This window comes from Pimephales promelas, chromosome 18, assembly GCF_988280905.1.
Source record: "Pimephales promelas chromosome 18, fPimPro1.hap1.1, whole genome shotgun sequence".
In the NCBI taxonomy this organism is placed as follows: Eukaryota; Metazoa; Chordata; class Actinopteri; order Cypriniformes; family Leuciscidae; genus Pimephales; species Pimephales promelas.
The window spans coordinates 21,525,113-21,541,920 of NC_142786.1; the positions used below are offsets into that span (position 1 = coordinate 21,525,113).

The 16,808-nt window shown below is 37.5% G+C and overlaps 1 protein-coding gene across 1 annotated transcript; it reads left to right on the forward strand.

Moving 5' to 3' along the window:
- Positions 1-701: 701 nt before the first annotated feature.
- plekho1a (pleckstrin homology domain containing O1a) lies at positions 702-15,926 on the forward strand. The gene is made up of 6 exons (XM_039681251.2): positions 702-965; positions 3,005-3,151; positions 11,558-11,698; positions 12,342-12,446; positions 13,145-13,246; positions 14,563-15,926. Exons 1-6 carry the CDS (start codon positions 939-941, stop codon positions 15,667-15,669), a joined length of 1,629 nt encoding a protein of 542 aa, XP_039537185.1. The 5' UTR covers positions 702-938; the 3' UTR covers positions 15,670-15,926.
- Positions 15,927-16,808: the final 882 nt, after the last annotated feature.

The following is a 16,808-nucleotide window of genomic DNA, read 5'->3' on the forward strand; positions in this document are numbered from 1 at the left end:
CACAAATATTATTCTAAAATATGAATGAATCAAAATGTCAAAACTTTCCTGTGTGACGACTAGCCCTGGTCTCAGTTGATCAGTTCTGGACAGTGTTGGGTAGGCTAAGTCACTGTAAAAAAGTAAAATTAATTACTAGCTAATTACATTTTGACTGTGTAAATAGTTTACTGCACTAATTACTCTCTAAAAAAAATTGGACTGCTTATTAATTACTTTCTAAATTCCATATCAACCTTGACCAGTTGGACAATACAAAGACACACACGAAAGTAGGCCCTACATTGATTATTTCAAATAAATAATATACAATTATTCTTAAACTGACTAAAGGGAGAAGGTTAGGCTACATTAAAAAACATACATTTTAACATTAAATGTTGATGTTAAATCCAGAATAGTTCTATACAGGCTACATCAGAAGTGTAATCAAATTACAGAAAATAACCCCTTATTTTACTTTTTCAAGGGGAAAACACCCAGCACAGTGGTTCTGGACGTTTTACATTAAAACCATGACCATCTTGAATTCATTTGGTGACACACATAAACATACACCCTGCAATATTGATTATGATTTAAAATAACTGTGCCCGTTGTTGTGCAGTGATTTGCAGTGTGTTTATGAGGGAAGCGTGACATCATCATCCCGCCGACAGCCGTGCTCGTTGTTCAATAGATGGAGCAGTCGAGCTCTATAAACGGGGAAATACGTTTCGGTGAGAGCTGAGAAGCACATCTGCATCTCAGGGACTCACCCAAGCCAATGGAGAGCCTCTGCCCGCGGTTTGCAAATCGTCAATGTAGAGACTGGCAGTCCATCAGTCCTGAGAGAAATAGCTCGAGCACACACAGCACACGGAGGACTCAGAGAAACACCTCAGCTTCCTCCACAGAGCGGGACAGATATACGGCGGAAAACACATTTTGCGAACAGCATGAAGAAAAGCCATTTGGTCAAAAGGGTGAGCATTTCATTCAGTGAGTCTCTGATGTGTAAAGGCTATAATGCTCGTAATTTAATTGTTTAATTGAACAGGCTGAATGTAATACAGCTCAAGTAGGCTATTTATTTGTATTCTGCTTTTTTATTATGTGCAGGCTAAATTAATTTAACAATGACTCCTTTGTTATGAAGCGCCGAATGTGATACATCTCTTCGTTACGCTTATTCTTCATTATGCTATTGTCTCTCGTATTTTTTTTAAACATCTTTTATTCTATTTAACAGAAATTTTAATTGACCACACCCTTAATTGACCAACTGACATTAAAACATTTTAGGGATATATTTTTTAAAATGCAGTAGCCTATGTCAGCGTGTAATAACGTTATAGCCTTGTTATTTTGTTAGGCTACTGTTGTTTTTGTAACACTTTTGTAACACTAGGCTGGATAATGTCAACATTTACTAATACCCATTTTACTAATTAAAGTGTTAACGTTTATTTATTTTTTATCACGGCACTAAGTAATCTAGGCTATCTTTTAAAAATGTTTTGTGGCTATATCCTTCTTATTCCAGTAATGACTTATCTTATTTTATTAGAAATTATGGGTACAATATGGACTCAATAGTTAGCCTACTTAGTCTATTCCGTATTTACTTATACTTGTATTTATTTATTATTAGATAGCTACATGTTAGTATGCATTCCAGTTGTACTAGTAACATTTTTCAGTAGGTACAAAATAGTTTTAATTTTCAAATTGTTCTATTGTTGTTCAAGTAAAAAATGTTGATAACTTTCATTTGTTAAATAATGAAATAATAAAAAATACTTACAGCATTTATTGATTTTAGGTGAAGTGTCATCAGTCTCATCATTTACTACAGTTCTTTTAAGCTCAAAAGTTGTGTTAACATTGGTTAATGCACTGTGAACTAACATGAATATATTTATTAACTAACATGAACAAAGGTTAATAAATGCTGTAAAAATATATATTGCCCATTGTAAGCTCATTTTAGTATGCATTAACTAATGCATTAAAGGAGTAGTTCACTTTTAAAAAAACTTTTGCTGATAATTTACTCACCCCCATGTTATCCAAGATGTCCATGTCTTTCTTTCTTCAGTCGAAAAGAAATTAAGGTTTTTGATGAAAACATTCCAGCATTTCTCTCCATATAATGGACTTCAATGGGAACCAAACGGTTCAAGGTCCAAAAGACAGTTTCAGTGCAAACTGCAAACTGTTCAAAGGGCTTTAAACGACACTAGACGATGAATAAGGGTCTTATCAAGTGAAACGATCGCTCATTTAAAAAAAAAAAAGGTTTAAGTTTTATAAGCTCAACGGTCGCCTTGCTCTGTTCTGTGATGCGCGTTCGTGACTCTCCTGTTTGAACCTGTTTATCAAAATGAACAAATCTTTTTTCATGTAATTTGGTTCATTCAACGAACGAAATTAACAAATTGACCCGTGAAAAGAAGGGACAAGACCCTTGTTCATCGTCTGGAATCGTTTAAAGCCCTTTAAACAGTTTGCACTGAAACCGTCTTTTGGACCTTGAACCATTTGGTGCCCAGTAAAGTGCATTATATGGAGAAAAATCCTGGAATGGTTTAATCAAAAACCTTAATTTCTTAAAGTTTTTTTTAAAAGTGAACTACTCCTTTAACTAACATGAACAAAGGTTAATAAATGCTGTACAAATATATTGCCCATTGTAGGCTCATTTTAGTAAATGCAACTAATGCATTAATTGAGACCTTATAGTAAAGTGTTACTAAAATGTTTAAATGCACTATAGTATCTAATAAAAAGCTAATAAAACTTGTAACTAGTAAACTGTTTGAATACTTCAAATAGACACATCAATACCAGTACAAAATATATAGTCACTATTGGATAACTAACTAATAATATACTAGTAACAGATATGGAATAAACGTAATGATGGCTTAGCATAGTGCGATGTGACGGAGATCTGTTTGAACTTGAATACTGTTATGTAAGACGGGCGACACACTAACCGGGTCATTGGTGACACACTCAGGGTCTTCAGGATGCAAACCAGCCCTCATCCCAACCAGACAAAGTAGGCTGGATCCGCAGGTTCAGCGGCAAAGGACTATTCAGGGAAATATGGCGAAACCGCTTTGTGATGCTTAAAGGAGATCATCTGTTCATCTTTGAAAAAGAGGTGAGTTATAAAGACAATTATTATACATTTTTATAATGATTTCATGCTCAATCAAAGGCAGGGCACGTCAACTTCTCAAAGGTTTATCATATCAACTCGTGTATGAAACCCATTCAGATTTTGACATAAACTACAGAGAATATGAATACGAGTCATGAATGTTTGCCAAAAACCTCCTGTCCTTGATATAAAGGACATACTCTTGCAACATCAAAGTAATCCTTTTGACAAGCTATAATTTTCCAAAGGGTATTATATAATCACTGAAAATTGAAACCCAGTTGTGTCCCCAAATGACAAGCAGCAGTGAACCTGTTTAGTGGCTACAATCAATATTTTTCTGTGTCATGGATTTTGTGTCAGTACCACTACCAAACATCTCTGAAGTTGCTTTCAAATATTCAGCTGAATTCAATTTCCGGTTCGATGTAGGAGCAACCAATCTTCACAATTGAATCATTTGCTCACTTGAAGCTTGTGTGGAGGCATGGTTGTAATTTTCATGGAAGTGTAGCAGCTTGTTTCTGTCATTGCCTGTAGGCTTTCATCACTTTCACAGAGCCGTCAGATAACAGCATATCACGGAAAACTGTACAGAGTGTCCTGGTTTTTCTCATTAAAGCAACAGTAAATGGTTTTAAGAGTTGCACGTGTCGCATTCACACATCTGCTGTCTTTTGGATGAGTGACATTGTCATTTACATTAAAAGATTCAAAGCCCAGCTGCACATCTCTTGCTCCCTGGAGATGTTCAGGACTCTGAATCCAGTGTCACGCCATCATGAAAAGAAACCCATGTGAACAAACCACATACAGAATCTAAATGAAGTATCGCAGCAATTTGCATTTGTGTTTTGATCTGTCAGTTACACAAATAAGAACCAGATATGCTTTTCAAGTTCACTATGAACAGAAATATTAATGGGACTCCTCTTAAGATAGTCTTTACTGTTGGGAGACCGTTTTTTAAAGATTCAAATCAATATCAGATTTAAATAAAAGTCTTTTCCATTCTGTCTGTTTGCTAGTTTGCTTGTTGGTGAGTAATCCAATATTGACTAGTTGCCTATTTTTTTTTACAAATTATGATTAGGCTACTAGGCTTCAAAAAGACATTGATTTACATGTAGAGACCAAGTACTCACACAAAATGCAGGTGGTGTTGCAGTGAAGTAGAATGAGTGTGGATGTTTCCTATTTATGGGGTGAATTATTCAAACATGAACTTTACAGGGACAGACCACCAGAAGTGAGACACTGATGCAGCTGGTACCTTGAGTTAAGTGTTATGATTTTGTAAAAAAATAAAAATAAAAATAGAAACTTCAATTTTAAAAGTATTAAAGGAACATAAAAAATTCAAATAATATATTTTAATGTATTTAAATATATTACTAATTGATTTGATAAATTATTACTTTTATTTTAAAGAGTGTAATGTTGCTGTTTGAACGTGAAAAAGGTCTGCAAAGTTACAAAGCACAAAGTCACTTGAAAAGAGTTATGGTGCCTTCAAGTCCTCCAGGGAAATTTGTATTAAAGTCGTGTTTACAATGTCAGGTGCATTCAAGTCACTTTGGTCGGAGTTTAAAGACATCGGGGCTTAAAGAAAGTCCCAAGCTTCCCACTCATATTTACGATGTGCTCATGTGCACACTGATAAAGAGAATAATTGTGCTTTCAATACATGTCAAAAATAACATACTTTTGAGTTGAACGCACCATTATTCTCTATATCAGTGACAGTGTCACTGTTTCTGAACTTCCTGAAACGGCTTCATTGTAGTCTTGAGTTTTCTTCCAGGAACAAACACTTCACAATATTCCTCATTTAAATAATTCCCGCCCATACACAGAATAAAGGGGCGGGGCCTGGTTGAGTTAGTTACTGCTAGTGTGTTGAAACTGACTTTTATGGTATGGGCCGGGACATTTCCCAAACAAATTCGAAGCTGTTGACGAATCACAGCACACTGATCCAGCTGATCAATCAGAGCACATTGTGCTTTTCAGAAGGAGTGGGCTTCATTTTTTGAAGAAATCAAATAGCTAGTCACGACTGTTTGCCAAAACCATATTGCCGCAAAGTGGTCATTCAACCACGTTTGTTTATGATGTCACGCACGTCACGTGGTGGAGTAATCACTTCTTTTAATGAAACTGTTTGAGATTGAATTAATGCTAGATGTTTTGATATAAATTACAGACATAACATCAGAAGAATATTTATCATTCTTCTCAGTTATTTCGCTTTATTTCCAAATTCAATCTCGTTCTTACATAGAATAGCACATTTGCACATGCGCACTCTTCAAATACGGCACTTTAAATCTCTTGACAAGCTCAAAGATGGAAATGACATTTGTATGTATTCTTAATAAAAGACACCGTTTATACTGAATGTCAGCTTTCTTATTTTGCTCAAGATATGGATTTGTTAAAGGGATACTCCACTTTTTTTGGAAATAGGCTCATTTTACAACTCCCTCAGAGTTAAACAGTTGGGTTTTACCGTTTTCAAATCCATTCAGATGATTTTACTGATGTTCTTCTAAACATCAGAAAATCGTCTGAATGGATTTGAAAATAGTAAAACTCAACTGTTCAACTCTGAGGGAAGTGGAGGATCCCTTTAAAGCTGCAGTCCGTAGCTTTTTTGGGGTAAAAATGATCCAAAATATTTATTCGAGAAAATACATAACCAGCCAGTGTTCAAAACTCTCTGCTGTAGCTCGATTCAAAACGGTAAGCTTCTAATAATGTTTTTAATTCCAGTGGTACTGGTGGATTTCCGCAGGAGATTCGAGCATGTCTTTGCGTCATTATGTCACATCTGTACACACACATCTGTATTCTGTACACACACCTGTACACATAAACAAGGAGTCTCGGCTAGTATAAGTTATATTGAGTGTGAGGGTGTTGGAGGTGGAGATTTATAGCCTTTTCTCACGGGCAGATATAATTAAGTTTATCAATTTAATGCCGGATCCAGAAAGGCTCAAAATTCGTTCGGACTTCGGTGTGGCTAACTTACAGAAAAAAGAGACTGTAACCGGACCTATGCGAAAACAAGGATATATATCGGAGGGACATTACTTAGTCACGAAATGCTGACATTTTAAATTAACAAGTTGAGAACAAAGTATAATTTGCACGGTTTTGCGTGATAAACAATTTTTTGATTTAATCAGCGCGATTTACTGCAATGCCAGAACCAGAACAAAAGTGGATGTTACTTGTTCAGACACATTGTGTATGTGTATGTGTCATACTTGCAAAAAGAATAATCTGTGATTCTGAATGCCAGTATCGACACTGGCACGTTGATTGACAGCCTCACACTCTCCTCAATGTTCATCTGCGCAGTGCCGTGTCGAACTACAACTCATGTAAAGTTGATAATACCGTGAATGACTGCAATTGCAGATTTTGAACAGAGATGGCGACAAAGAGGAAAAAATGCGGACTGCAGCTTTAAGTCCACATGTCATGTAAACTAGAAACTCTGCTTCTCACCACAGGTCGAGAGCTGTCGTTCCAACCTGTGTTCGTTGGAACGATGGTTACGGGAGACACCGACTCGTTGAACTATGCTGATAATTTGCGACCAATAGTCGGCTAACATAGTTGATGCTTTCGGCAGCGTTACCCCAGACCGTTACTGACAGACTGGAAAGAGAGGAGCTGCAACAATGGAAAATATGGGAAAAATAAGATTTTTTGAACATTGAACATAGTAGAGCCCCGAAACAAATTCAAGACTTTGTCAAAGGGCATAAAAGGTCCTTGTTAATAGACCTTATTCAGAGCAGCGCCATGACAGGTGTGATAGTGAGGCTGTGAGGGATAGACTTACCGTGTTTCCAATGGCATCCGCTTTAAAAAGCTGAATAAAGCTCCTAGATTACTTACAATTTTCCACAACTTACATTGTCAGGAGTTTTTTGTCAACTGAAATTTCTTAGAAAGATATTTTTCCAGTGTTTCATGAGCAGAACAATCCGAAAACACATTAAATAACAGTACAGCCCATTGAAGAGATGCAAGTCTATCCCTCACAGCCTCGCTTTCATTCTCATTAAAAATCAAAGATGGCGCTGGCGTGAATAAGGCGTATATACAGTGAAGTCTATGCTCATAATTGAATCTTCAGTCATTCATCCTCCATTGTCAACACTGCTTGAATTCCCAAAATATTTTAGTTTGGCATACATGACATCATATTTTCACAAGATTCCCCAGGTATTGAGAGAAATTAATGTTGTCAAAAAGCCGCAAGTCAAATTAACATTCTGTATCTGTCTCTTCTAGCCCCGTGAATCGTCCCACCAGTCAGGCAAGCGAGGTTATTTTTATAGTATTGGAATACAATGTCAGCAGGTTGCATCAGTCTGAGTGTGTGCTACAGGTCTGTCCTCTGGTGATCGCTGCATGCCTTCAGGCTCTGTGTATTGTTTGTCTTAGTACTACTGATAGCGTTATGCACCGCTGCACTTGACTTTGCTTCAATGCTCAAGGTAGCCCACATGTTCTTGCCAGAATGATGTCACTTGACATATCTGTTCAATTGATCTCACTCATGTAGCATAGTGTGACACTTCACGCAACTCTACTCGTTAAGGCTATGATCCTTTCTGATTCCCATGTGAATTATTTGAAGTTTATACGTGTAGACAGTGGAGCATCTATAACTGGGTTCAAACAAAGTGCTTCTTTTCAAGCTCTCTCTATACATCTGGTGTAAATAATTGATGCTCTACTCTAGGATTCACGGTATTCAGGTTGATCATTCATGGTTAAGAGTTTATTCGTCATGTGTGCAAATGGATCATATGTAAACATGTACTGAGGATTTACTCATAAACAGTGTGGATTCACAGATTCACAGTGTCTGTAATCATCCATCAGTCCAATCATCTGTGTGTGAATTATGATATTTAACTTTGCATAACATCCATATGGGAGGACAAAAGGCTGTGAGGTTTACTTTAGTTTATTTAAATTATGTCTATTTTAGGAAAATTGGTTGACCTCTAAATAATGCCGTCAACCAGATTACAGAACACACTGAACACGTGATTCAAGGGGATTCTGCAAATCTATTTAATTCCAGCTTGTTCGTAGAAGTAAAACTAGGCATGTTATTATAGCAGTATTCACTTCATGTTCACAGTCCTTACATCTTAAGACTGAATTTAAGGTTGTATGGCTCCAAGCAAAATGAAGCAGCCAGATCCAGCTTTATAAACTACCAATTCACAATGCCTTGAAAACCAACCCTGTTCTGAAAAATCCTTGGGATATGTAATATTCATAGGGGTACGAAAGGCTGTGTTTTATTCCTTACATCTTGTTGTGGATGATGGAGTTACCTTCGTGAGAGAGAAGATGGTGGGTAAGTGGGTTATTTTGAGAGGTGGTTAATCCAGAGATCAGGATGGCCCCCTGCCGGGAACGTGCGGTGCCAACAGTGGGAGTGAAATATTGATGTGGTGAAGAGAGGCCTGGCTCTTTTCCTCCAGGGGTCTTTTGCCCCATATTAGCATCACTAGAACGCTCTTTCTCAGAGTGTTCGCTCACTCACATTTAAATGTGTGACCCCAGGAGGCCATCTGCAGGCATACAGTTACACAAATTACCTTTAGCCATATGTGGCATGGGGGTGTTACCTAAATGCTGCTCTTTATCGTTAAAAGTGTTGTTTTGCGAGCTCTCTTAGATAAACGTGACCTAACTCAAAGCGGAATAGAGTCAGGTGTTATGAACAGGCTGGTTTGCTTGCGCTTGCTGTTTGGTCTGTGATCACTTTGATCTTTGTACTTTAATCTCAAGCTCACTGACATCAGATTCCTTTGTTGCGTATTTCCGTTGCTATGGTGAATGCATGGTAATCATGCAGAGCTCTGACCCAAAATGTCTACGTTTCTCTTTTTTTTGGTATGTGAGACATAACATGCATGCTAATATCTCTAGCGTTGAGTTTTTGTGTTTGTCTCAGCAGAAACCCTTGTGACCCCCTTATTTACCCCTTTTCCACCAAAAAAAGAACTGGTTCGGAACTGGTGCTGGTTCAAAGTTTGTTCGGAGTTGGTTCAGAACCGCTTCAGAACCTATTTGTTTACTAGAGTGCCCAGGGAACAACGTCGTTACGTCACTGTGTACGTCGCAATACGTCTTAGAAACGCTTGCAAATACAACATTACTTTCGGATTATCTCTAACTCATATACCAAGAAAGCTTTAAAAACAATTGAAATGCAAGTCTTTTAATCTTTTCGTTTGATATGTAATTTTTTTCTGATAAGTTATGTAGGCTACTGTAATTGTCTTTTTTTCTTTCCATTTATTTGTTCTATATTGTGACTTTTCTTCTTTGCTTTTAATGTCTTCAATAAAAAAATTACAAAAATAGAAACGCTTGCTTTAACTTCAAGCATAACAATTACAAAGGCGGACTCCATCGTGTTTCTGCAAATGTTTCTCTTGGCTTTGCGATCCTTTATTATGATCAGAAAAGATGTTTAGAACACATCTTAACCCGCCCCAGCCCCCGACGTAAGCATGACGTGGTAAAAGAACAGTTCTAGTCCAGCAAAGAGTTGGTGCCGCTTTGGAACCAGTTCTCCTGGCCGAGAACCGGTTCTTTGGCTGTCGAAACACAAAGAACTGGTTCGCGCGCAGGCACCGGCTCCGAATCGGCTCTCAAAATGCTTTGGTGGAAAAGGGGCTATTGTGACTCTCTGGGATTTAATGTCCCACCGAGGAGGTTTTCCCCCATCAGGTTCTGTGTTACCTCTTTTCCACCACAGTCAGCTATAATGATGATTGACCTGTCTTAAAATGAGGCGTTTACTTTTCACAGATGGGTCACTGCTGAATGATTAGGGGAGGGGCTGTACTATCTGAAAACCGTTTGGAACATCTGTCTTCATTTCTGATGGAAAAGACAGTTCGTTTCCCTTTATGCTATTTGGTATTAATTGAGAATATGTTCTGAACCTGGCTTGGCTATATGTGTGAGGTTTGCGCTGTTCTTGAGGTTTCATTGTGAAATGTGAAGCGTTACCAAAAAATAATCACATTATTATAATCACATAATTCACATTGTGAGATATAGTCACATTTGCAATGGCAATTTTGAGGCACAATATAACACTGAGATATACACTAGCTAGCGTTCAGAACTTGTAAGTATAAAGTCACATATAAAATGTTAAACCACAATTATATGACATAAATAAGCTGTTATAAGCAGCGGTTGTCAGATATAGGCCTAGTTGCGAACAGAGTTGCAAATAAAGGTAACACTTTACTTGAAGGGGTGTGCATAAGACTGACATGACACCTTTTTAACCATGACATGACATATGTCTTGAATATGAAGTAGGGTTTATGCACGTTTTTGACAACTGTCATTAAGTGTCTTTCGCTCAATAATGACATTTTGATTGCAAATATGACATTGTTTGAGATGACTTTGTTTTGACATCTTGACATAAACCAAGACATCATAACCTGTCAGTGTCTTTGTCATGACAACTTGGCATAAAATTAAGTTAAACTGTTATGTGGTTGGTTATGACATTGGGCCATAAGGCCTTTATAAATTTGTCATGAATATTTTTCATGACCTCAACTACAGTATTGAATTTGTCATAAAAATATTATAATGGCTTCATGACAGCCAATGTCAAAAACAACTACATGACAGTTTAATGTAATGTTAACCAATAAAGCTAAGTAGTATCTTAAGTTTGATTGGCTGTGTTGTCTTAGTAATGTCAAGTTGTCATGACAAAGACACTGACAGGTTATGATGTATTGGTTTATGTCAAGGTGTCATAACAAAGACATCTCAAACAATGTCAGATTTGCATTAAAATGTCATAACTGAGCGAATGACACTTAATGACAGTTGTCACAAACAAAACGTCCATCATATTCATAACATATGTCATGTCATGATTATGAAGGTGTCATGTTAGTCTTGTGCACACCGCTTCAAGTAAAGTGCTACCCAAATTAATTAGCAATAAGAGGAATAAAGTCACAAGTACCATTTTTTACTTTGAGGTGTCAACTGACTTCCATAGGGTTTTAAGTTACTCTTTGTGTAGTTCATATATCCTTTGTGTTGTTCATATATCCTTATATATCCTGTAGCTATTTGTAAATGAAAAGTTGGTTATTTTGTTTAGTGTCCGATTCTATGGACTGATGTCACAGCAGTGTTCTGTTGAACATTAATTATTGCTGTCCTTCGAGCTAAAATCAATATGTCCCATCATGAATCACTGTTGTCGGCTCAGTTGGCCTGGGAAAGCACTGCTGATATTTTCAATTAATGGTAGCAATTGTTACTAGCTTCAGGCCTGTGTGCTGATGCTGCTGCTCTTGTGTTCAGATGAAGAATAATGGGAAGACTCATGAAGTGTTTGACCTGGCACAGTATGAGCGCTCGGAGGAACTGCGAAAAGTCAAGAGCCACAGCAAGAAGAACCACAGTAAATTTACCCTGCTCCGCCGCCAACACCCTGGAAATAAGGTAAGAGCTAAACATTAAGACATTAAGGATAAAAAAATGGGTTCAATTCATATTGTACCTGTTTGATTACAAGGTGATTTGATTTTAATCGTTTTTTAGGGTGTGTTCACACATGGCAGGTTTGGTTCGATTAAAATAAACTCTGGTGTGATTGCTATGTTTGTGCAGTTCATTTGAGTAAGTGGGTCTCTGCTTCCAAACAAACTCTGGTGCTGTTCAACTGAAATACGAATGCAACACAGACCAAAGTCAAGAGTCAAGGAAGTCTAGAGTCAAAACAAAGGCATTTATTTGTCATTTGCACAATTAACACTTGGGAAAAGAGGGCATTGAAATGCTTGTGATGAGGCTCAGACATACAGTGACATTAATAGGACCATACATAAATAATTAAATTGGTAACCAGACCAAAGACATCTAAATAAACCAAAAACATGATGTAATTTCACAAGATGCAACCCTAAAAAGCACAGAATGCTCAAACATACCTGGTTAAATGAAGTATTCCAAACATTTGTATTTGGCTATACGAAATTGATTCCTTGATAAAAAGATCCCTTAAAAAGGACCCTTAAAATAGCATAATTATTCATTTTAATAATTGTTATTGTTGATATTTTAATAAGTGCTTTTATTCCATTAGAGCCCCAATCTTGTCTTTCTGGCTGTGAGTCCAGAGGAGAAGGAATCTTGGATCAATGTTTTAAATACAGCTATTACCAGAGCTAAGAATCGTGTGCTGGATGAGGTGAGCACAGACATTTCATATACTCTTTATTTATTCCTTGTTTTTCTTTTCACTCCCACACTCTTTCATTGCATTAGTCAGTCTCTGTCTGTATATTTCTCTTTCAGATTCTTGTGCTAACCCTCTTCTATTTCACTTTTAGATCTTTCTATATTCTTGTCATTTTTCGTTTTTTTGCACTTTTAGGATACTCGAAATTCTTTGTGCAATTATTTCACAAAAGTCCTGTGAAAAACAATTTTTGGTTGACATACCTATGGAAAACATTTCGGCTAAGAACTGTTAAGCCAGTCAACATCATGCATCAAGACTTTGTAAAAGTACATTGGTCCTCTTTAAGATTTAAAAAAGTGAACATTAAAACCAATTTTTGATACAATTGCATATATGGGTTGCAAAAGATTTCACACAGTCTTGTTTCCACTTCGTAAAATCAATGCATTTCATATACCAGAAACCCATGTGTGTGAATTTCACATCATCTGTATAAGGCACCTTCTATTTATAAATCTGCAAATTCATTTTCACACTAACAACTACTGGATTAAACTGAGATGAATGCAAGACTAATTAACGCTTCATGTCATATAGGCCTTTTGTGTTGTGTAAATTAGAACCCATATAAGGTTGCTGAAAATGACTGTGTTAATATGGTAAAAATTAGCTCAGCTCCAGTTTTGATTCATTTCCCTTTGCAGGTGACGATTGAGGAGGAGAGTCTTCTGGCTCATCCTACTCGCGATCGGGCCAAGATCCCACTCGGGCGGCGTTTGCCTACGCGGGGTCATCTCATGTCTGTGGTGGGTGGTATTCTTGCTTTGACTTTGATTCCAAAGACTGTTGTTGTTTGTCTGCTCATATGGACTTCATGGCACTAGGTGGTTGTTTGGTGCAATAATGATGAAACTTATGTGTAGCTATTTATAACCTGACTGCATTACGGAGAGGTAGTGCAGTCCAGAAAACTTTGCTGTTTAAAAGTATTTTTTTCTTCAATTAAAAGGTTTTACACAAATATAGTAGATTAAGATGGGGGTAAGATGTCCCCCTGGAGAAAAATATGTCCACCCCACCTTTTATTTTTCCCTTACTAAATCTTGGTTCAACATAATTATTGAATGGCTATGCTTTTAGTAATTTTCACTTTTTATTTGAGTTTCAACAATTGTGAGAATTACAGTTTTTATTTTTTTTTTGTTTTTCTAGCAACTATGCATTAAACTTATCAAAACTTACAGTACAACTTTAAAATGTCACATTTTGTCACAAATAATTCTATTTCATATAAATGCTGTCTCTTTCAATTTCTATCAATTTCCATAAAAATTTTAAGCAGCACAGCTGTATTTAACATTGATAATAATTAGAAATTTTTCTTGAGCAGCAAATCAGCATATTAGAATGATTTCTGAAGGATCATGTGACACTGAAGACTGAAGTAATGATGTGGAAAATTCAGCTTTGCATCACTGGAACAAATTACATTAAAAGGTATTAAAATAGAAAAACATTTACCCTATTTTTGATCAAATAAATGCAGCCTTTCAAGTCAAGTCAAGTATATTTATATGGCGCTTTTCACAATATAGATTGCATCAAAGCAGCTTCACAGTATCAATCAAAAGATAATAACAATGTTTTGTTTCTTAGTGGAAAAACATCCACGTTTGGTAGAGCTGATCAAGGGTATTACTGATTGGTTAATTAATTTGAATATCCCCAACTGAGCAAGCCAAAGGCAACAGCGGAACCGAAAAACTCCATCAAGTGACCTAACGGTGTCCTAAAACTCCATCAGGTGACCCAATGGAGAAAAAAAACCTTTATTAGCATAAGAGATTTCTTTCAGTCATTAAAAGTCATCCAAAACTTTATACCAAGGTAGTGTATGTTTAATTAAAATCGGTTCAATATTTTCAATCTTTTTTAAAAAAATAATTAAATGATAGATCGATTTTACAAATTACGATCACATGACAGCCCAAATACATCTCATTTCTTTGAGGGTATTGGTAACTGAAAACTAATTCATGATGCTGCATTCATGCTGCTAGGTGTCAAGATGGCATATCCACCAGAAAAACATAGAGTGGTATTTAATGTTGTCTTGTTGCAGGCCTCTGCCTCCTCTGATGGAATGCTGATGCTGGACTTGGTGAATGAAGAAGATGCTGGTATGCTTGATGACGATCAGGACGAGTGGTCGAAGGACCATCGGGTCAGCCTGGATAAACTGGCTCCTGGCCGTCGACGCGCTGGCACCGATGCGTCCAGGCCGCCGTCCTCCTCTACAGAGGCCAAGGTGAAAACCAGCAGCTTGCCACGCAAGACCGAGTTCTCCTTGAACAATGAAAACCAGCCTCACTCACCTCAGAGTGAGAAGCTGTCTCAGGGCCGTAACCGATGTGCTTCCATGGATGACGCTCTGTCCCGAGGAGAGCGAAAACCAAATAGGAAGAATGGGTCCCACGCGACGCAGGCCCAGAGTCCCACGGGACACCTACAGGATCTGATCACCCAGCGCCTGCAAAGAACTCAAGAGCTGCTAGCTGAGATTCAGGAACAGGAACACCATCGGGACAGAATGGGATCTTACCCCTACCTGAGAGGCATCGACTCCCCTCGTCTCCGGCATCTCAAGGGCTCTGACTCGCCACACTCCAAGGGCTCAAGCTCACATAGTTCACCTCACAGCAAAGGCACAAACTCCCCCTCAGTGAGGGTGAAAGATTCCCCTGGTTCCAAAGGGAAAGAATCGCCACATGTGAAATCAAAAGACTCGCCCCGTTTCAAGTCCAAATCCCCTCATTCCAAAAACGCACTTCGCTCGAAGAGCTGCGATTTACCTGATTCAAAAGAATCAAGTTCACCCCAAATGAAATGCATCGATCTGACTCACATCAAAGGTTCAGACTCGCCTCTGTCCACTGGATCAAATTCGCCCCATATGAAGTCAACAGACCCTGCTTTTTTTCAAATCTCTTACTCGCCCCATTTCAAAAGCATTAGGGGTACTGATTCTCCTCTCAATGAGGCTTTGGACTGGGATAGCAGGAGGGCGGCAGCTGAACGACTCTTACAAGAGGCCATTTCTTCCTGGCGAGAAGCTAGAGAGGTTTTGGCTGAGGTAAAGGAGCTGCAAGCCAGACAGCAGCGGGCAGAGCACAGTAAAACTAGATCACCTACAACACCCTCACAGAACCGCAAAAAGAAAAGCCCCTGACCAAATCTTTAGTCAGTCAAAATTACATTTTACAGTCAAATTACAAGGAAGGTGAACAATAGATGGAACTTTCAGTGTTCTGTTTTATCTCACAGTCTATTGTTTATATATTCACTGTTGTTCCTCTGACACCTCAACCCTTTGTCTTTGCACTTTGAACTTCTGTATTTTTACTTGTGACTTCACTTTCAAGGCTGTAGTACTTCTGTTGGCATTAGTAATGTGTATGACTAATGATTAAAGTGGTTTACGATTCACTCACTTTTTCCAAAAACAGCTCAGGTAAAAAACTGTTTTGAAGTGAACATGGTGGTAATGTTGAGCTTTGTGTGGAAAAGAGTTTTTTTTTTTTGGCAAGTCTCTCCTGCTCCCCAATATCAAGTGGGTCAATCATAATTCACATTTCAAAAGATATTTGTAGAATACACCATAACACACAAACAAACAAAAAAGTACTAAAAATAAAATGTTTTTTTTTCTACAACTAGTGCAGTCATTGTTGTTGATAGGATAACGATGGTTCACAAACTTTCGATTTGATAATGTTCTTGTTTCAAATCCCATTCTTTTTTTCACCTTTCATATATTCTTAGATATAGAAATAAATAATAGTAAAATGAATTGGGCAGTATTTCAGAACAAGTTAAAAGTCACTTCTTGTTTAATAGGTATGATGTTTGCTCAGTCACGTCTTTTTGAGCTATTTGTTGAGAGAATTGACTCAAGAGTCATTCGTTTTCGGTTCGGTAATTTAAACCAGCTACACTGGTCATTTAATTGTTTCTGATTACCAAAAGAGACAGCTCATAGGCTGGTTAACACCAAGGACGAACTACAAAGAAAACGATAAAGATATGAATAATCATTTAATAAAGAATAGCACAGATCACACAGAGACGCCACAGCTGTAACGATAACGACACTGAAAAAGAATCGCCGGCATAACGAATTTCCAGGTGATTTATGATAAAAAACATCGATAGCCAATCAGAATCCATCCTGCCGTAACGAGCTCGAGCTTTTAAAGTGACGGACAAGCAAGCACACGCTTTGAATAAACCAACAATCGTCCTTTCGACGCCATATAGTTATCTTTGTAAGTTACTAGATATATTTATAGACACCATTCTTGGTGTGAA

Bases quoted from the DNA above. Each gene is read 5' to 3' on its own strand.
- plekho1a (XM_039681251.2), top strand. From the start codon at position 939: ATGAAGAAAAGCCATTTGGTCAAAAGG. The intron at 966-3,004 runs GTGAGCATTTCA...TGACACACTCAG, and splicing joins AAAGCCATTTGGTCAAAAGG to GGTCTTCAGGATGCAAACCA. The intron at 12,447-13,144 runs GTGAGCACAGAC...TTCCCTTTGCAG, and splicing joins AGAATCGTGTGCTGGATGAG to GTGACGATTGAGGAGGAGAG.